General features: G+C 36.4%; 1 protein-coding gene across 11 annotated transcripts in view; it reads right to left on the bottom strand.

Moving 5' to 3' along the window:
* NKTR (natural killer cell triggering receptor) overlaps nucleotides 1-19,852 on the bottom strand; it is a 48,143-nt gene that overhangs the window by 9,892 nt on the left and 18,399 nt on the right. For 7 of the 11 annotated variants that reach the window (XM_068557506.1, XM_068557508.1, XM_068557509.1 and 4 more), the window contains 6 exons: nucleotides 11,150-11,179; nucleotides 10,482-10,627; nucleotides 9,037-9,259; nucleotides 8,447-8,602; nucleotides 1,752-1,839; nucleotides 1,112-1,257 (listed from right to left, as the gene is read on the bottom strand). In XM_068557506.1, coding sequence (XP_068413607.1) covers nucleotides 1,112-1,257; nucleotides 1,752-1,839; nucleotides 8,447-8,602; nucleotides 9,037-9,259; nucleotides 10,482-10,627; nucleotides 11,150-11,179 — 789 coding nt within the window. Of the gene's footprint in view, nucleotides 1-1,111; nucleotides 1,258-1,751; nucleotides 1,840-8,446; nucleotides 8,603-9,032; nucleotides 9,260-10,481; nucleotides 10,628-11,149; nucleotides 11,180-14,103; nucleotides 14,132-19,852 lie in introns of those variants that run through there. The other 4 variants (XR_011075639.1, XR_011075640.1, XM_068557514.1 and 1 more) reach the window with 3 other exon arrangements.

The raw sequence follows: 19,852 nt of genomic DNA, 5'->3' as shown, positions 1-19,852 counted from the left end.
ACCAACTACAGCAATCACAAAAGCACTGCTGACCTACTGAATTCCTGGCTATCATCCACTCAGTAACACTCTGCCTCCAGGAATAATTTCTGAGGGAGAATCAAATCAAGTTCCCAAACAATTCTGTTAATTCTCTGCAGATACAGGATAACTGCCTGAACTTTAGGCGAAGCCTCTTTTTCTTTTTTGGCTGCACGGCTTGTGGGATCTTAGTTCCCCAACCAGGGATCGAACCCGGGCACCAGCAGGGAAAACTCCCGAGTCCTAACCACTGGACCACCAGGGAATTCCCGAGAAGGAATTCCCGGGAATTCCTTAAAAACATGACTACTGTTTTTATCTCAGCCTCACAGAGGTAATCAACAACTTTCCCCTAAGGTTTTAGTTAAACTACTTAGTACAGAAATTAGGGGAAAAGTACATGAAAATAGATGCAGACTTTACAATATCTCAGTGGTAATGACAGGGCTCAAAACTGAGAGTTCTCAGTGCCACTGTGTCTACACCACTTCCACACAGCAGACGCACACCTTTTCCTCCCTCTTCTAACTTCGAACCATTCTGCTGGATGCCCACAGAGAAAAACAGAATTCTACCATGAACAATTACACACGGTCCCATTGGTATATTTTGCACTAGCTATTCTGGGGCCAGCCCCATTTCTAAAATAGATACTGCACTGTGGAGTGTCACTGAAGACAGGAGATGGATACACTTCTGAAGAAACAAAAGTCCCTGGGGTCAGAAGTTAACACACACACTGGGTACAGATTTCCCTATCCACCCATTTATTCATTAGTGACTATGAGAACAGGCTAGGAAAGAATCTGCTATATAATTTTTTTTTTTAAGTCCTGATTATTTCTAAAATTGAACAAGAAATCTTTAAGAAATTCAGGAGGGTTATAGTCTTGTGAGGGAAAACAGAATTTTGATTTAAGCGCACCCAAAGTCAAGCAGCCCTCCTCCCATTTCACCAAGCATTCCCAAATGTATTCTCTTTGGTCACAGTCTAATTCTAAAGGTAAATATTTAGTGAAAAGTCCAGAAATATGTCTCTATCCCCTTAAGACTTAAAACATAGAGGACACAGGATTGTACTTATACTTACTTATCTCCTTTACTCCATTTTTCTCCACTAGGCGGTCTATATGCTCTTAATCTCTGCATTTCTTCTTTCCAGTGAGGAGGAGTTTCACTGCTATCATCATCATCTGATTCGGAACAGGATCTTGATCTTGGAGGTGTGTGATAGCGCTTTAAAAACAAAGTTAGGAATAATTATCCTCAAAGTATCTCTTAATTGTAATCGCCTATAGGACAGAGGTAGGTATAAGACCCAATCTCTGACGCCATTCAAAGGCAATAACGATTGAAGTACCAAGAAGATGGTATGAAGTCGTGTCAAACTAAAAAAAATGGGAAAGCTGGAGATTCACCTGTAATCACACACAAAAATTTCCTCTTTGAAGTCCTAATGGTTATATTCATTAGCCTAGATTATTCAATATACTAACATTTCTCAGCATACTGATTATTTCACATTCATTTCATATTCAAACCCATTCAAACACAGCAGTAAACACTAATCTAACAGCAGTGCCTTCCCATAACTATATAGAATACAGCTAGCTCCTTGGACAGATTTTGGACTATACCTAAGATTAAAGCTAGGATTTTGCCTATAGGTAAAAACATTTTACCGCTTAAGATAAGTAATTTGAAAAAAAGTCCAGTTTTAACACACATACAATTGTGCCCCTTCCTTTAATCTTCCGTCCAGACTTTGATACAGATGGTTTCTGATCACTTACAATGGGTGTAATATCAGGAATCTTCCTGGAAAAGAAGATTGAAAATTAAAAAAAAGCAAATGCTAGGCAGTTTTCTCAGTGTTTAAATGCAGAATTTATGTTCCTATCATACAAAAACACTTCATTTAGATTCAACACTTTTGTAGAATGAGGCACTCCACATAACCTAATTTTCTAAGCAAATCCTTTAAATACCAAAACTTAAAAAAAAAGTAACCCAACTGAGTAGAAATACACGATACTAGTATCTATCTTTTAAAGTACAGAACTACTTTCAAAAAAAACCTTTTTTAGATGTCTCTTGTCAAAACAGTAATGTTCTTAGGGAATCCTGAGGTATTGTTGACTCTAATGCTCAAGTGTTTTTAACAGTTTTAAATTTTATTTTATATATATATTTTAAATTATTTATTTATTTATTTTATTTATCTCGGCTGTGCTGGGTATTAGTTGTGGCACGTGGATCTTTACTTGCGGCATGGGGGATCTTTTAGTTGCGGCATGCGGGCTCTTTACTTGTGGCATGCGGGCTCCCAGTTGCGGCATGCGTGTGGGATCTAGCTCCCTAACCAGGGATTGAACCCAGGTCCCCTGCACTGGGAGCACAGAGTCCTACCCACTGGACTACCAGGGAAGTCCCTTATTTTATATTTTTGATAGTTTGTTTGTCTACCCCACTTTACTATAAGCTGCCCCTCCTTCAATGCTCTGAATCTGCTACTTTATCTTATGGGTAATTCTAAGAGTACAGTTTTTATGGCAGCTACAGTCCTCCATGCCTTAGAAGTCTTTTCATACTTGAGTTTGTTTTGTATCTGTTATTATTAACATAATGGCTAGCTTTTATTGAGGACTTACTATGTGTCAGGCATTATATTAATAAGCATTTTAAACATACTTTTTTTATTGGGTAAAAATATATAACATAAAATTGGCCATTTTAACCATTTTTAAATGTACAATTCAGTGGCATTAATTATACTCACAACGTTGTGCAACCATCACTACTATCTTTCCAAAACTTCTTCATCACCTCATCCCGAAACTCTACCTATTAAGCAATACCTCTCCATTTCCCTCATTCCCTTAGCCTCTGGTAACCTCTAATTTATGGCTGAATAACATTCCATTGTATATATATATATACATATATATATATATATATATATATATACACCACATTTTGTTTATCCATTCATCTGCTGGTGGACACGTGAGTTGTCTCCACGTTTTTGTTACTGTGAGTAATGCTGCAATGAACCCTGGAGTACAAGTATCTGTTTGAATCTATTTTGAGTTCTTTTGGATATGTACCTAGGAGTAGACATGCTGAGTTACATGGTAAATCCATGTTTAACTTTTTGAGGAACCACCAAACTGTTTTCCACAGCACCTGCATCATTTTAGGCTCCTCCTAGCAATATATGAGGATTCCAATTTTCTCCACATCCTCACCAACACTAGTTTTTTGGGGTTTTGTTTTAAATTACAGCCGTCCTAGTAGGTGAGACACAGTATCTCACTGTGGGTCTGATTTGCATTTTCCTAATGACTAATGATATTAAGTATCTTTTCACATGTTCGTTCCCCATTTGTATATCTTCTTTGGAGAAATGTCTATTCAAGTGCTTTGCCCATTTTTAAACTGAGTTGTCTTTTTGTTGATATTGCTCATGCTTTTGGTGTCAAATATAAGAATCCACTGCTGAACCTAAGTTCATGAAGGTTTACCCCTATGTTTTCTTCTAAGAGTTTTATGGTTTTAGTTCTTATATTTAGGTCATTGACCCATTTTGAGTTAATGTTTGCATATGATGTGAGGTAGGGTCCAACCTCATTCTTTTGCATGTGGAAATCCAGGTGTCTCAGCACCATTTATTGAAGAGACTATTCTTTCTCCATGGAATGGACTTTGCACCCTTATCTAAAATATAATGGCCATGCAAAGTTTGAATCTCAGCATCAAAGATTAGAATTTTTATCATCTTGGGCCAGTTATTTAGCTCTTTGAGCTTCAGCTTTCACACTTGTAAAACAGAGGTAACACTTCAATTTACCTCATAGGGTTTTATACGAATTAAAGAGATAATGTATGAAAAACTGTTAGTTCAGTGCTTTGCATATAGTAAGGGCTTCCCCCCAGAGCAGGGTTCTCAAACTCAAATGCTGACAGGCAGGTAATGTAAATCAGTGAAGTGGACACAATAGAATAGTTCACTTTCCACTTGATTATTCTTCCACTTGAAGAATAACAGTTCAAGCCCAGTGGTACACTTCAACTTCTCTTGGTCAGGAGACAGCAGAGATTGATATGAATAGGGACAGCACTCTGAGTAGCCACTAATTTTTGCCTTGCAGTGAAATAGAACCAATGTTTTAGAGGATTCTTCAATTTCTCAAGAGAAGACAAAAATCTGAATTTTTGTATGAGTCAACAATGTTTGAGCCAGTATTTGAGCCAATGGTGACTCCAGACACCTGGGAGCCAATTTTTAAAAATAAAACAATAATATGAAGGATAAATAACATAGGTCTATACTCCAATGTTTTCATGATCCACCACCAGTTTTCTCTTCTGCTACAGAGGCTCTCGGACCTGAGTAGGTCCCATATTTCAGGGTCTGAACCTCAATCATGGGGGACCAGATATTGGATGTTCTCAGTGTGTCCACTATGCCCATCCTCTCGGAGACTCACACTGCTCACCTAATCCACATGCCACTGAGGTACTAACCAGAGGTCAATATAATAAATGACACTGGGAAAAAAAAAATCTAATGGCCATAGATGTATGGGTTTATTTCTGGACTCTCAATTCTATTCCATTGGCCTCTGTGTCTATCCTTATGCCAGTACCACACTATTTTTTTTTTTTTTGAATTTTATTTTATTTTTTTACACAGCAGGTTCTTATTAGATACCACACTATTTTGATGACTGCAGCTTTGTAGTAAATTCTGAAGTCAGGACATATGAGTCCTCCAACTTTGTCTTTCTCCCTCAAGATTGTTTTGGCTATTTGGGACACCTTGCAACTCCATACGAACTTGGACATTGACTTTTCCATTTCTGCAAAGTCTACTGGAATTTGACTGAACCCATAGCTCACTTTGAGTAGTACTGACATCTTAATATTAAGCCTTGCAATCCATGAACATAGAATGTCTTTCCACTTATTTAGGTTTTAATTTCTTTCAGCAGTATTTTAGATATATACCTATAGTTTTCATTGTACAAGTCTTTCACCTCCTTGATTTAATTTATTCCTAAGTATTTTATTCTTTTAGATGTTATTTTATGGAATTACTTTCTTAATTTCCTTTTCAGATTGTTCAATGCTGGTTGTTAATAAGTGTTTTAGAGGCATTAGTTCATTTAATTCTCGTAACGACACTATGAGGTATGTACTATTATCATCTCCATTTTAAAGACAAAGAATTTTAAGATTAAGAGGTTAAAAATGCTGCCCGGGCTTCCCTGGTGGCGCAGTGGTTGAGAGTCTGCCTGCCAGTGCAGGGGACGCGGGTTCGAGCCCTGGTCTGGGAGGATCCCACGTGCCGCAGAGCGGCTGGGCCCGTGAGCCACAATTACTGAGCCTGCGCGTCTGGAGCCTGTGCTCCGCACCAGGAGAGGCCGCGACAGTGAGAGGCCCGCGCACCGCGATGAGGAGTGGACCCCGCTTGCCACGGCTGGAGAAAGCCCTCGCACAGAAACGAAGACCCAACACAGCCATAAATAAATAAATAAATACATAAAAATTAAAAAAAAAAAAAAAAACGTTGCCCAAGGTCACGGAAAGAAATGAAACTTGACTCTTATAACCATTTTATAGGGTTTTCCCAATCAGGAATCTGGCTCCAGATAAACATACAATATTACTATAAGAAAACCTTGAGTAAAAAGTATATTATAGTCTCGTCAGTCATTTCATATTCATGACATCATCTGATTCTCACAATGAGAGATGTAATAGGGACTCTTGGCAGGCAATTGTTAACCTCGTTTTCCTCATGAAGCACAAAAGCACTGAACCAAATGACTTGCCTATTAAGTGTTCGGCACAAATTAATGTTCACCTGGGAACCTTTTAGATGCTGATCCAATGCTGCCACCCTCTATCTCCTCCCCACAACATTCTGATTTAATCTGCTGTATGGCCCAGAAACTGGTATTTTTAAAAGCTTGCCAAATTACTCTGAAGTGCAGCTGAAGATGAGAAAAAATGAATTAGAGCAAGTGTGGAACCCAGCTTTCGCTAAGTGAATTATAAGTGATAATGAGCTTAACTGCTGGTAAATTCAATACGGTGGCAAGCTCACTAAGGTTGACAGCCCGTTTCTTATCCTTGCATACCTTGCATTCTTAGCACACAATTCTAGCTCCCAAACAACTGATCACATCTCAAACATTCTAATGAAATAGATCAACTTGCTATCTTTGTATGACAAAACTACCTGCCAATTATGATTTAAAATAATTCTGCAGAATATAACTTCCAAAGATGTTATGTAACCAAAGAAGAGTGATGACCAAATAAACTTACCAGCAATATTCAACCATAAATACAAGACACTGGTATAAACTACTTTAAAAATACCAGATAACAGGGGTCGGCAAACTTTTTCTTAAGAAGAGAGTCCAAGAGTAAATATTTTAGGATTTTTAGGCCAAGAAGAAAATTAAGATAACTATGTAACAAAAAGAAAACAAGTTTTCACAAATGTTTTATCAATGAAATTCGAAAGTATCATTTTTTGTGACACAGATCTACTAATGAGAGGAGTGGAATTCTTTTTTAGGGAGAATAACATTTCACTTCATTTAATTAGGGTTCAGTATCCCCTATCAAAGCAGATAATGTTAATACTGTTCTTCTGGTAATGCTGATCTGTAATGAGATTTTTACATACTCCATCTCTGAAAATATCTTTCCACACAGATGGATTTTATGTGTAGCACCTGAAATACTGGAGAGTTATAACTGCATCACTGTGATGTGCAGTGCACTGAATAGCATGTAAAGCGATGAGTGCACCCCATACAAACTCTCTGCAACTCCTTGATTCTGCTGCTGTAACACAAAAACAGCCCAAGAAAAACAGTGAACAAATGGATGTGGCTGTGTTCCAGTAAAACTCTATTTATGGACACTGAAATTTGGATTTCATGTAATTTTCACATGTCACAAAATATTATTCTTCTTTTGATTTTTTTCCACAAACATTTAAAAACATAAAAACCACGTTTAGCTCATGGGCTGTACAAAACCAGGCAATAGGCCGAATTTAGCCGATGGATGACTATAGTTTGCCAACCCCCGCTAGATGACACTAAAACTGACCTTTCAAGTTTCCTACTTTCCGAAAACCAAATGGATTTGATCAATGAATGGTGTCTTATATTTTCAGAAAGAAGGATCCCACTAAAATTTGTTCACAATATATTATATTATATATAATAATAATATAATTAACAGCAAAACTACTGATACCTTACAAAGCTCACTAAAAAGGTTTACACAACTGTCATAAAGAGAACATTCAATTTTTAAAAATGAAAACATCAGTATGTTAAGCTATTAGTTCAAAGATACATCCCACTTCATAATAGCTTTTTTTTTTTTAATTAATTAATTAATTTATCTATTTTTGGCTGTGTTGGGTCTTCGTTTCCGCGCAAGGGCTCTCCCCAGCCGCGGCAAGCGGGGACCACTCCTCATCGCGGTGCGCGGGCCTCTCAGTATCGCGGCCTCTCTTATTGCAGAGCACAGGCTCCAGACGCACAGGCTCAGCAGTCGTGGCTCACGGCCCCAGCCGCTCCGCGGCACGTGGGATCCTCCCAGACCAGGGCCCGAACCCATGTCCCCTACACTGGCAGGCAGACTCCCAACCACTACGCCACCAGGGAAGCCCCATAATAGCTTTTTAAAATGAGAAAATACAGAATTTTAAAATATCTAATGAACGAAACAATAACCACATGTAGAGACTTGATCGTGAACAGGGACATGTGCATAACTTCTCAGGCTTCAATATTAACTCTTCATAGGAAACTTGTCAATTACACCAACCACTTTATGGTATTTCTATTCATACATTTCCCTTAACAATTCTAAACTTAAGTCTAACACACAAAATACATTAATTACTATTTTTGGAGACCAAATCTAAAGCTACATGTTAGCTTTTCCAGTATAGAGGATTTATCACTGAGCAAGTTGACAACAGTAACATATGGGACTCAATTTTATCCCCAGTCATCACGCAACAATTTTGCACTATAAACTGGAGTATGTTTTATCACTCGATTGGATCCGAAGAGTTCAATTAACCCTCTGTTTTGACAACCAAAATCTCACCTCTAATGAAAGGCCAAATAAATGAGATTGGTAATGAAATCTTTCCAGATCTCCACTAAGAACTTCTCCCCGATCAACTTGCCAAACCCCCTCTTTCTACTAGCAGAATGTGAATTTTGAAAGGTAGGGTACATGTCATTTATGAATCCAATATCTCCTCCAGTATATTTCAAAGTGCTCTATGGGCCACGCTCAATAAATGAGTGTGGACCTGCAATGAGCTGATAGAATCACCAGTCAGAGAAATGAAAACATGTAGGTTAATCATCCTTACGGTTCAGGCTCCACCGTGACAAGAGGCATATCTCTTCTTAGTAAAAACCGGTTCTCGGGCACTGGAGGAATCTCTTCTGGGCGCACCACAGGCTTTTCCCTTTTAGCATTTGAATCGATACACCTTTTTTCATTGGTATCACTCCTCTCAGAGTGACTTAGAGAGAACAAACCGAATCACCAATTAAGATGTGTAATGTCTGCATTTTATAATAATATTAAATAATATAATAATATAATTAACAGCAAAACTACTGATACCTTACAAAGCTCACTAAAAAGGTTTACACAACTGTCATAAAGAGAACATATAAAACATCGATGCAGTGAAAAAGCCACAGTACTAAAATTCTGGTAAGTATTGCCAAATGATCCTTTTTTCTTTCAGGGATTATTTTCACCTGCAAACGCATAAATCTTTGATATGAAACATCTGTGCTACCCTTGATTTGCTAGATTTCAATTTAAAGTCCACAAAATGCTATCCTTTTCAACAATAGGTAACAAAGCTAAGTTTACAGAATCACACATACTTTCCCCATTCCAGGTGTTTGTTTTTTAGGTAAGACTACCTTGCTGTTTCACACTTACCCTTTTGGGCTTATTATATGTTTATTCCTTGGCTCTTCTGAACTGCTTGCTTCCTTTCGTCTCTTCTTAGAATGTTTAACTTTTGGCCTCCTCTTATGTTTCCTTCTTCTGCTTCTCTCACGTTCAATTTCACTTTCTGAGGATGATTCTGAAGAGGAAGAGGAATTGGAAGAGGAATCCGAGACTTCTGAATGAGTTGGTTTCTTCCTTTTTTTCTCAAAAACTTTTAAGAAATATGAACAAAAATATTAGTACTGGACTTCAGTGCCTATGTTTCAGAGTAAAAAACATGATTACCAAGTATTGTAAAACATGTTTTGTATAAAGAAAACTAAAAACAAAATTTATTTATTCTTTTTTTAATTTTAGTTTTTTTTAACATCTTTATTAGAGTATAATTGCTTTACAATGAATGGTGTGTCAGTTTCTGCTTTATAACGAAGTGAATCAGTTATACATATACATATGTCCCCATATCGCTTCCCTCTTGCATCTCCCTCCCTCCCACCCTCCCTATCCCACCCCTCTACGTGGTCACAAAGCACCGAGCTGATCTCCCTGTGCTATGCGGCTGCTTCCCACTAGCTATCTATTTTACGTAAAAACAAAATTTAAATAAACTTTTTTTTCAAGTTGATAATACAATTTGCTGGTGAGATTGTAAGGTAACAAAGCCTTCATGAAGTCTATATTCTAGTTGGGTCAGAGAAGAAAATAAGCAACTATATAATATGACAAATGATAAATGCTAAAAGAAGGGGGAAGTAAAGGCAGGGTAAAGGGAACAGGGAAAGTCGAGGTAGTTTAAGATAACATTTGAGCAGAGACCTGAAGGAAGTGAGGGAGGGGGTCACGCAGGTATCTGAACGAAGAATATTCCAGAGAGAAGGAACAGCCAGCACAAAGTCCCTGAGTGCTTGGCATGTCTGAATAAAGGTCAACGTGGCTGGCAAGACAATGAATCAGGGGAAAGAGAGATTAGAGAAACAGCAGAAAGCCAGAATCCCTTACAGACCACTGTAAAGACTTTAGCTTTGGCTGATGGAGAGGGGGCCCTTGGAGAAGATGGCTCTGGTTGCCGCTGAGGACTGTAGAGGGTCAAGAGTGTAAGCAAGGAGACCAGTCAGGAAGCTATCATTGCTGAGAAAAGATTACAGAGGAGCAAGGACAGAGGCAAAGTGAACAGTAATGAGGCTATTGCTATCTTGTAAAAGATACCTGGGTTTGGACCACGCTGACAGCAGGGTAAGTAAAAAGAAAAGGTCAGATTTGAAAAGATTCCCTGATGGGTTGGATACAGGGTATGATATAGAGGCATCAGGGCTATTGCTATACTACTCGTAGGAGTTTCTTCCGCTACTGAAATCTAGGAGGTATCTTTAAGTTACAGTCTTCAACATGTGTTACCTGTATCCTAGCTCCCTCTACCCCCAAAACACTCTTACCGTCTTTTGTCGACTTCGTGGCAAGCACCCCACAGTCAATAACTCGCACATCTGCGTAAGGTCTACTTGCAGCATCAGTTTTCAGATTTTCAATTTGTTCGATTACTTCAAAACCGGAAATAACTAGTCCAAACACAACATGCACCCTGTTACAATACAAATTGAAGAAAAAATTGTTTTGACGATAATTAAGCCATGAGCAGTAATCAAGACAACTGTTATCAATGACATAGCCACAGACCTGAAAATAAGAGCGAAGTGTTTGATGTATGAAGCAACTAGAAGGGAATGAGAACTTCTGCTTCATAAAAGGAAAAAAAAAATCTCAAACTGGGCCTTAGTTTTCTGCCTTAAAAACAGTGGTTCTTAACTATTTTAGAGTAAAGAGTCTGATAACAATCAGATTGCACTTGATACTCAGACACCATCCTTACAGGGTCACTCAAGAGCGCATGCCTGAGAAGTTCACCCATGAACCCACGCAAAGACCCCTTCAGTGACATGAGAGGTCTCAAGACCACTGCACCCTGTGATCCTTAGGAAGAGCTCGGCTATGAGAGATTAACCCAGAGATCAAGAGCACCCCCTTGAGGGTTCACCCATGGTCTAATCTGTCTTGGACTGGCCACCCAAACACCTCTCCAAGATAAAAAGAACATAACTCTTACCCATCCAGGTGTGGAGCAGGCTTCGTGGTACTGTGTAACAAACATCAACATAAAGAAGATGGCAAAAACCAGGTGTTCAGGTGAACAGAGCGGAAGGGTTTAAATCACAGCATGTAGAGAACAAAGAGGTAAAGATAAAAAGATAGGGGAAAAAGTTAAACATGATACACACCTGAACTTAATAAGCTTAAAAACAGCAACAGTAGTCATTTTACTGATTTAAAAAAAAAACCCTCAAGATTATAATGAATTACAAACTCATATCTCTCTCCAACATGAAGACTATATATGTATACATATATGTGATATAGGTTTGAAATACACAGCATAAATATACATTAAAATTAAAGTTATTCTCAAATCCAAAACAACAACAACAACAAAAGCAAAAACAAACTCAAAATTTATCAAGATAATTAAACAGGAATAAAAAACACCTAGCCATTTGCTTATGGAAAGAAGTGTGACCAACACTTAACACTTGCCCCACATACTTAAATGAATTTTTCTATTCATTATTTTTCATACTGAGTCAGTCTGCATCTTTTAGGCAGGTCTCAGGAGTCCTGTTTTCAGAACTTCCTGTCCCTCTTCCTTCACCTAAGGTGACCCTCTGCCACTCACAGCAACTCTGAAAATGCAGTAGGGAGCAAACCTTCAATCTGCCAACACTCTGACAGCAAACTAAGTAATCATGGCATCATAGACACTTTAAGTTTCCATGGCCCAGAAAACACCCAACCGGCTGCTTCTATAGTCACAAACTGGCAGTCATTCTTGGGAAGTCTATGGGGTATATTCGGTTAAGATGTTTTGAACCCAAGCTAGTTTTCCCATAACACTTTCACAGATCTTCAGATTACGTGAATTACAGTGGGAAAAAATTCAAAAGCAGATAACTAGACTCAGAAGTATCTATCACAAACATCTTAGTTTATAAGAAAGAGAAATAGTATTTGAGAGAAAGGTCACTGGATTATCAGGCCATGTTAAGGCAGTCAATTGTACTAGAAGCTCCCTTACCAATTTTTATACTCATTTTAAGGCAATTCGAAGAAACGTAAGTCAGTAAAACACAATTTTAACCTTCACAACAATGTTAAAAATCATTATTCTACCAGGAAATGTAACACTTATACTTACATTAAGAATATTCAGTTCTGTAAAAGCACTACAGAATTTAGTTTTAAAAAATTAAAATATCAACTCAAGAAGTGCCAGAATTTTAAAGGGAATCTTGAGTTTTAAAACCACTAGTCTCAAATTTTCCTTAGATGATTGAGAAGTGGTAGTTTAAGCCAATGTAACAATAAAAATGAATAAAAACAGGCAGAAGAAAGAAAGAAGAAAAAGAAAATCTCGCGAACTGGTGAGTCACTGATGCTTAAATCATGAAACTAGCATCCCGAAATTACCTTGGACAAGAACTTTAAGATAGAATTGTGCTTCCCATAATTAAAAAACTTTACCAAGCACAGTAAGGATAGTAAGAAATTAGTACATACGCTAGACAGTGATTCCACTGTATGAAAGATGGAAAGAGGTAAAAATTTTAAAGGTAAAAATGTTCTACAATATAAGGGATCAAGGGTCTCAAACATGCAGTAGTGAAAACAATGATTTATTGATTAGATATATTCCTCTTCCTTTGTCCTTTCTCTCACAATTCTCAGATATTCTGGTAATGGGGAAAAGCCTACAGATCGTCTTAAAACACAAACAACCCAATTCAATTTGCATCCTGGCTAACAGGAGTGCTATGAAAACCACCTCAGAGCAAACCTTTGGAGCAAACAGTGAGATTAAAACATCTGAGCTAACTGCAGTGATGGAGGAACATAATACTTGAAACTCAATTTGAGGATAGAACCTTTATGGACAGATTCAAGTTTTGTTTTTAATTCAAATGAAAACTGAAGACAAACTTGGTCCTTTAGTGCAGTAGTGAAGAAAACAAATGAAGACAAGAGCAATTCTTCCAAGGACAAATTTCACCTGGCCAACTGTGCCTAAACTGGTGGGAATAATTAAGTCCATTACTCGCATCTGCAATTCAGGATGCAGAAGTACAAATTTATGCTTTAATAGGGTTAGACTACATAATAAGAATACTGCAAGTATCTTAACAAAAGCCCCCTGGGGTTCTCAGCCCACACTCTAAGAGTAGAAATTCCAATGTAAAGCAAGCTTGCTGGCACTGGGCTGATGGGCAGGGGGAAATGATATGCTCGGTCCAAGCCATTCAATTCTACTAAAATGGGCAAAGAGATCTCATCCCGCCAACTCTTAATTGTACTGATGTTTCAAAACTATACAGCTGTAAAGACCCAGGGAGTGGTAACATATGCTCGGTAAGTTAAGACCTTAAGGCCAGAGACTATCATAAATATGTAAGTTTATACATGCTTATGAAAACATACCTAAAGGAGAAACAACCACAAGAACATTTTAAATTAGAAAAGCTTTCAATATTTTCACATTTCCATTTTCTCCTGTCACTCAAACACTGATTTTCTAGTTTCCCTCACCTATGAATCTGCTTTAAAAATATATGCACAAGGGTTCATTTAAACCTTGTAAATCTTAGAAACTGAAAACTATCACTGTTACTCCAAAAAACAATCTATATATATTTTTTTACCATTATCAAAGCAGCTTTCGGCCTTATACAGAAATTAACAGTTCTGTACTGAAATGAGATCTAAACCATTATATACAATATAACCCACCCCCCAAGATGTGTGGGAACTTGGTGGTAACAAGCCACTGAAATTAAAATTATACTTCCCAGGATTAACCATGAACAATAAAACACACTTGTTTTACATGTACTGCTGCCACAGATCAAGCAGAAAGTTTTTTTTCTTAAAATGGTTCAATGCACATAACAATAGGATTAAAGAGATAAAGGCAAAGAAAGAAAAAGAGAGAGCCTTAGAGTAATGAGACATTACCTTTGGAGCGCACGGTGTAACACTCTTTCTGTAAATTTTACACAAAAATGGCAAGAAATAAATTGTAATACACTTTTAAGACAAGACTGAATCTATGTTTTAATATCAATATAACTTTGAAATTAAATACTTTCAAGTTTTATGCAAAGCAAGAAAGCTTTTAAAAAAGGAGGGCTCTAAATTTTCTTTCACATAGGATATGTATGTAGAGATGAATTATGTTTAAGAAAAGCATTGTGGTTGAAGTGGGAATCTGCTCAGGTCCCTAATATTGTAACACCAGAGTGTGAATAACAGCTAGAAACAAAACATTATATATCGCTTAACAAATCACAGAAACTGGCTAAGTCATCAACTAACATCCTTCTCAAAGAGAGAATAATGTATCCTGAATACATACATAAATAAAAAATCTGAATGCCCAGGAGCAGTTACTAGCAGTAGAAATCAAAAATTTCAATGGAAAGAACTGAGTTAAGAGACTTAAAACAAAATTTGAGGGAACTTTTTTTACTAATTCACTTCAAACAATTAAAGTACCTTTCATGTTTCTACATTTGAAAGCTCGTTTGGTCACGCATCAAAACAGACTACCATCAGGAGTTAATGACCAAATGTTTAGACTGTAGTTTCTGTTCACTGCCATTACATACACTCTTATAGTTGTTAAGGAACTGAAAATAATAATAATAATAATAATAATAATAATAATAATAAAGCATACCTAGAATTTTAAGGATCTTCTCAAAGGATAAAAAGGCAAGAGAGGTATAAGAAAAAGTATGCTGTCAAATCTTGGCCACAGTACTTTCTTTTCCTGTCTAATCTCTGATTTTCTCCATTATGAAAATTTTTTATTCAATGAATATACACTGTCTGACCAATTTTAATCTGATTAAACTTTAAACATATCTGTTACTATTCAGACCAAAACCTATATTACATACAGTGGACAAAATTCTTTATAGGGGTTTTGGATATATGAAATCTTGAAATATTTAAAAATAGCTTTAATTTCTTATAAAGGCATTGATACATGAATTACTGTCAAAAAAAAATGTTTCAAATAATGTGGTGTTTCCAATGAATGTTGTTAAAAAAAAAAAAAGTGACTCTAGTTGTAAAGTAGTATGAGAGAAGGAAACAAAGACAACCTATTTCTGTCTTAAGCAGGCTTTAACATGCAATTTTTCCCTTCAATTCCTGAAACTATCACCCCTGTAAGAGGCACCAAATTGTACAGAGTGACAAAGCTCATGTAAGGGCAATGGAAACTAACCAAGCCACGTTACAGTGCTCTACCTATCGTTCCATAAGTCACCAAAATAAAACAGCTTTAAAAAATTCAGCACTAACATTAACATAATACACAGCAAACACCATGAGATACAAAATTCCTTCCAGGTTGCTACCACAAATGTCACACGAACACTAAGTAATATTAAGACTGGATGTTAGGGATGACACTTGATATCCAGAGACGATGGATTATGGTTAAGTGTCGTGAAATCTGTTCATGAAAAAATCCTGAAATTAACATATGAAGGTATTACCCCCAAAAAAGTAACGAAAAAAGCCAGAACTTCTCAGGTTATTAACATTTACTAGCATTTCTTCTCACACAAATTCATGAATATGTGGAGGGAAAAAGATTTCTACCCCAAATCTACTTTTGCTACCCAAAAATATCAATATAGCTTTACAAAGCCCTTAAAACCAAACCACCCCTCAACTTCCCTTGCTCTGCTACTCTGAAACCATCAGCACTTCTCTCCCATTCAGGTAAGTAGCCATTCTTAAATGACATAGAATATATCCTAGAACTTATGTTTTCCTCCCACAGTCCTATTTATGACTGTTAAGATTTAACACACACTTTTTGTTTAAAGTTCAAAGTTTGAGTTTTTGACATTATCTTATTTTCTTGTATTTTTATAATTATCATGACCACTGACAGTGGCCAACGACAAAGCCTGTTCTCCAAGGCTCTGTGGGTCTTTTCATTCCCTGGTTGCGATATGAGGCCTGCATAGACTAAGCCAAGGGAGATGAGAGCAACCGCCACTCCAACATGTTCTAACAGCAGCCGATGAAGAGACTGCAGCTGATTTAGGCAAGATGAGCCAGAGTTTCTTTGCAGCACCTTTCAGACTGATGAAAATTAAGCAATTACAACTATTTCCTTTAGGAGAGACAATATTTGCATATAAATCATGCCACATATTCAGAAACCTAGGATCAACCTACAAAACACTTTCTTCCTTTTATGTCTGCATTTTCACACCAAAATGTTTACTTTACATTTGAAAGTGGGGTAGATACTTTACAAACAGAAAAGGAAAAACAAAACTAACTCAAGGTATATACAAGACTAGATACAAGGCTTCCTGATAGCTAGGTTAGTGCTCTAACCAAGAGAATAGGTATTTAACACAAAGCTATAAATCACCTAACTAATCTTTTTAATGACTACTTTATGCAATATTTTCTTTATCCTTTTGATGAATGAAAATAAAGACAATGAAAATCAGAGTCAGAATTAATAGATTGTCATGACTGACAGCCAAAGGAAAAGAAAAATGCTTTCCTATGTGTCATATTATTCTCCAGCAATGCTTGAGGTGTCTAAAACTTACTAAAATTAAAATAAATTCAGGGGAATTCCCCGATGGTCCAGTGGTTAGGACTCTGCGCTCTCACTGCCGAGGACGTGGGTTCAATCCCTGGTCAGGGAGCTAAGATCCTACAAGCCGCGTGGCGAGGTAAATAAAATAAAATAAAATAAAAATAAAATAAAGTAGAGTAGAATAAAGTAAAATAAAATAAATAAATAAATAAATAAATTCAGAGCAGACTGGTCAATAAACCTATGTAGCTTACAGTGTGCAGCATTCTCTTTCTAGCTATCAATTTCTTTAGGATTATGAGTAAAACTCCTACAACCTAGGCTGCGTATGTCTTTTCTTCCTTACTCACCATTATCTATAGAACAAAGGATCTCTAAGTTCTTTTCTAGTCTAAGACTTTATAATCCTATAGCTTTTACTGTGGCTTCTTCCTAGTCTTTGGCCTAAAAAATAAATAATAATAAAAAGGACCCAGTTAACCAGGTTATTACTACTCTGGTCCCAGTTCTTTGAATTCCTTCAAAAATAGCTCAGCATGAACAAACCATTACTTCCTCAGTGATTCCCGGGGATAGTGCCATATATCACTCCTTTCACGTTTCCTGAGAAGTACTATTCCAAAAACAATTAGTTTTCTTCTATTTAGGCCCCTAAAAGCAAAATCACTATGACTAATATAGTAGTAGATATAAGTAGTTACTGCAAAAATTACAAATAGCTTTATGGAAGATTATCTGGTTTTTATCACACATATAATTTTTCCACCCAAAGAAAGCAATATATACAAAAATATGTTTAATAAGATGATGTATATGCCTTAGGAAGGGGAGGTTTTAAATGTTTTAAGTAATGAAGACAATAGTTATTCTTGAGCACAATAGTTATTGCTCAAGAATTCTTGAGGAACATTTTGTTCAAGTACCCACACTAACTGCATCAAATTTACTCTTTAGAATTACAAGGTAACAGATTTATAACATAAACTACAAGTACAATTTTGCAAGGATATGTTAGAAGTCCTTATTAAGCCTATAAAACTGGAACTATAAAGGCAATTCTTGGCATTTTATGATCCATTCTCACACTATCCTTTCTTTTTCAGGCTGCAGAACTGCTGCTCAAGGTGCCACAGGAAGAGCTGTGGGAGGAGGATGAAACGCAGGAGCCACCCCTGGGGAGCCATCAGACAGCTCAGTGACCATCAACCCTCGGAACCTCAACTTGCAGAGCGACTGATTATCTGTGGTCATCTATACAATTTGAAGATAGTACATTATACTTTTTTACTACTTCCAATTCCAAAAGGATTTGGGCTTGTAAGACATAGACTTTCAAAGATATTTCTTTCATGGGCCACCATCTCCATTTTACCTATCCCTTCTATAAAAGCAAAGAAACATTTTGTTTAGCAAAGTGAACATTAGTTTTATTTTATCCTGCAACCCCTGAGGAATTGGTACTTTTAGCTCACATTAAAAAAAGCACACACATAAAAACTTCTTAAAAAAAAAAAGAGAGAGAGAAGGATTTTTTGTGAGTGCAAAAATGTTTACTTCCAAGATTGCTTTTAACTGAAAATTCATTTCCAGAAGTAAATTTCAAACTAAAAGTAGAAAATTTTCTTTCAATCACAAGTTCACAGTGATTTTAGTGCCATCTACAATCAGTTAATTATGAAAACAAGGTTAAAAAATTTAATACTGATTTACAGGTGTTAAAATTTTAATTTGGTATTCCGTGTCAAAAAATAGTCTAATGTAAAATTAAGCTACGTAGAAAACAGACATGGCTTTAATTTTATTTGATACTAAACATTTCTAGAAAAGACTTAAGCAAGTACTAAATAACAAAAAAACAAGATATTCTAAATTTTCTGAAGAGAGACTCTCATATACTGGATTTTAACTAATGTATGTAGGTGCACGGGTTTTAACTCTAACGTTTTCTAAATAAGCTAATTAGTATATAACAATGGGAAGAAGCTGCTGCTACCTGATAAATAAAAATTTAAATGTACTGATATAAAAAAGGAAACCTAAAAGAAACTTTAGAGCCCTCAGATGGTAGCTTTTTGACCAATGAATCATTAGTTTATCATGTACACAGTTCAGATAAGCTTAAAAATGGAAATGGGAAACCTCAATCAAAGAGTAAACAGCTTCTACAACAAGTTTTTCAAAATATTTCCCCCTACTTTTTTTTGGCCCTCAAGGAGGTTAAGAATCGAAAAATACTCTAGTAAAGTAGTGTAATAACTAATACTCTATGGGATCAAAACAAGACACAGGAATAACTGTTTTAGGCCTTCTTTTTTTCCTGCACAACTCCAAGCATTATCATCTTCTACCAGCTTTCCATTTTTAGGACATTCTTAGGAACAGAATGCCCCTTATCTGAACTTTATCAGATCATGTTGGAATCTGTTTTTCACACAAACTTAAAGTGTGAGATTTATTTTATATGAATAATTTACTCCTTTAAAGACAGGGAAGCGCCATTCATACTCATCCATTCAGAAAGATGACAAAATTTTTTTCTGGTAAACCATGGAAAAATATTTCTCCAATATACATAGCATAACTGCAGAGATTTACTTCCAATCAAAAGCATTAAACTCCATGCTAGCCAATTATCTTTCATATCTTATATCATGGGATTATAATAAAAATAGGTTTTGGAGTAGCTTTAGATAAGAATATAACTAAAAGTATGCCGAAAGTCTTTCAGATGAGAAATAAGTAAGGTTTTGGTTGTGTATACACATACACGTAAAGCTGTTTGTTTTTTAAACATCAAATTCAGCATTCTGAAGTTTTCTAAGTGATAATATCATAAACTTTGGTGGAAATGATAGCAACATTGGGTTAACTCAATTATGCATAGAGGTCTCACAAAGTTTAAGATTGTTAACAATGCTGGCTTAACACCAAATCATTTATCTCTATACAATGTCAGAAAACAATGGCACCTCTCTCAAACTGGTTCAAAGAACAACAGTTAGAGAAAAAGCAACCATACTATGGTTTACTCAAACCAACTGCTTTCCATGCCAAGGGCACATCCAGTCCTAGTCATGGACAAGTTTTAAATGTTCATCAAGGGTTTATGTTCCAATCCAGATT

This window comes from Eschrichtius robustus, chromosome 12, assembly GCF_028021215.1.
Source record: "Eschrichtius robustus isolate mEscRob2 chromosome 12, mEscRob2.pri, whole genome shotgun sequence".
NCBI lineage: Eukaryota > Metazoa > Chordata > Mammalia > Artiodactyla > Eschrichtiidae > Eschrichtius > Eschrichtius robustus.
Note: the sequence above shows the minus strand (reverse complement) of the source record. Positions and strands in the feature narration are given on the sequence as shown.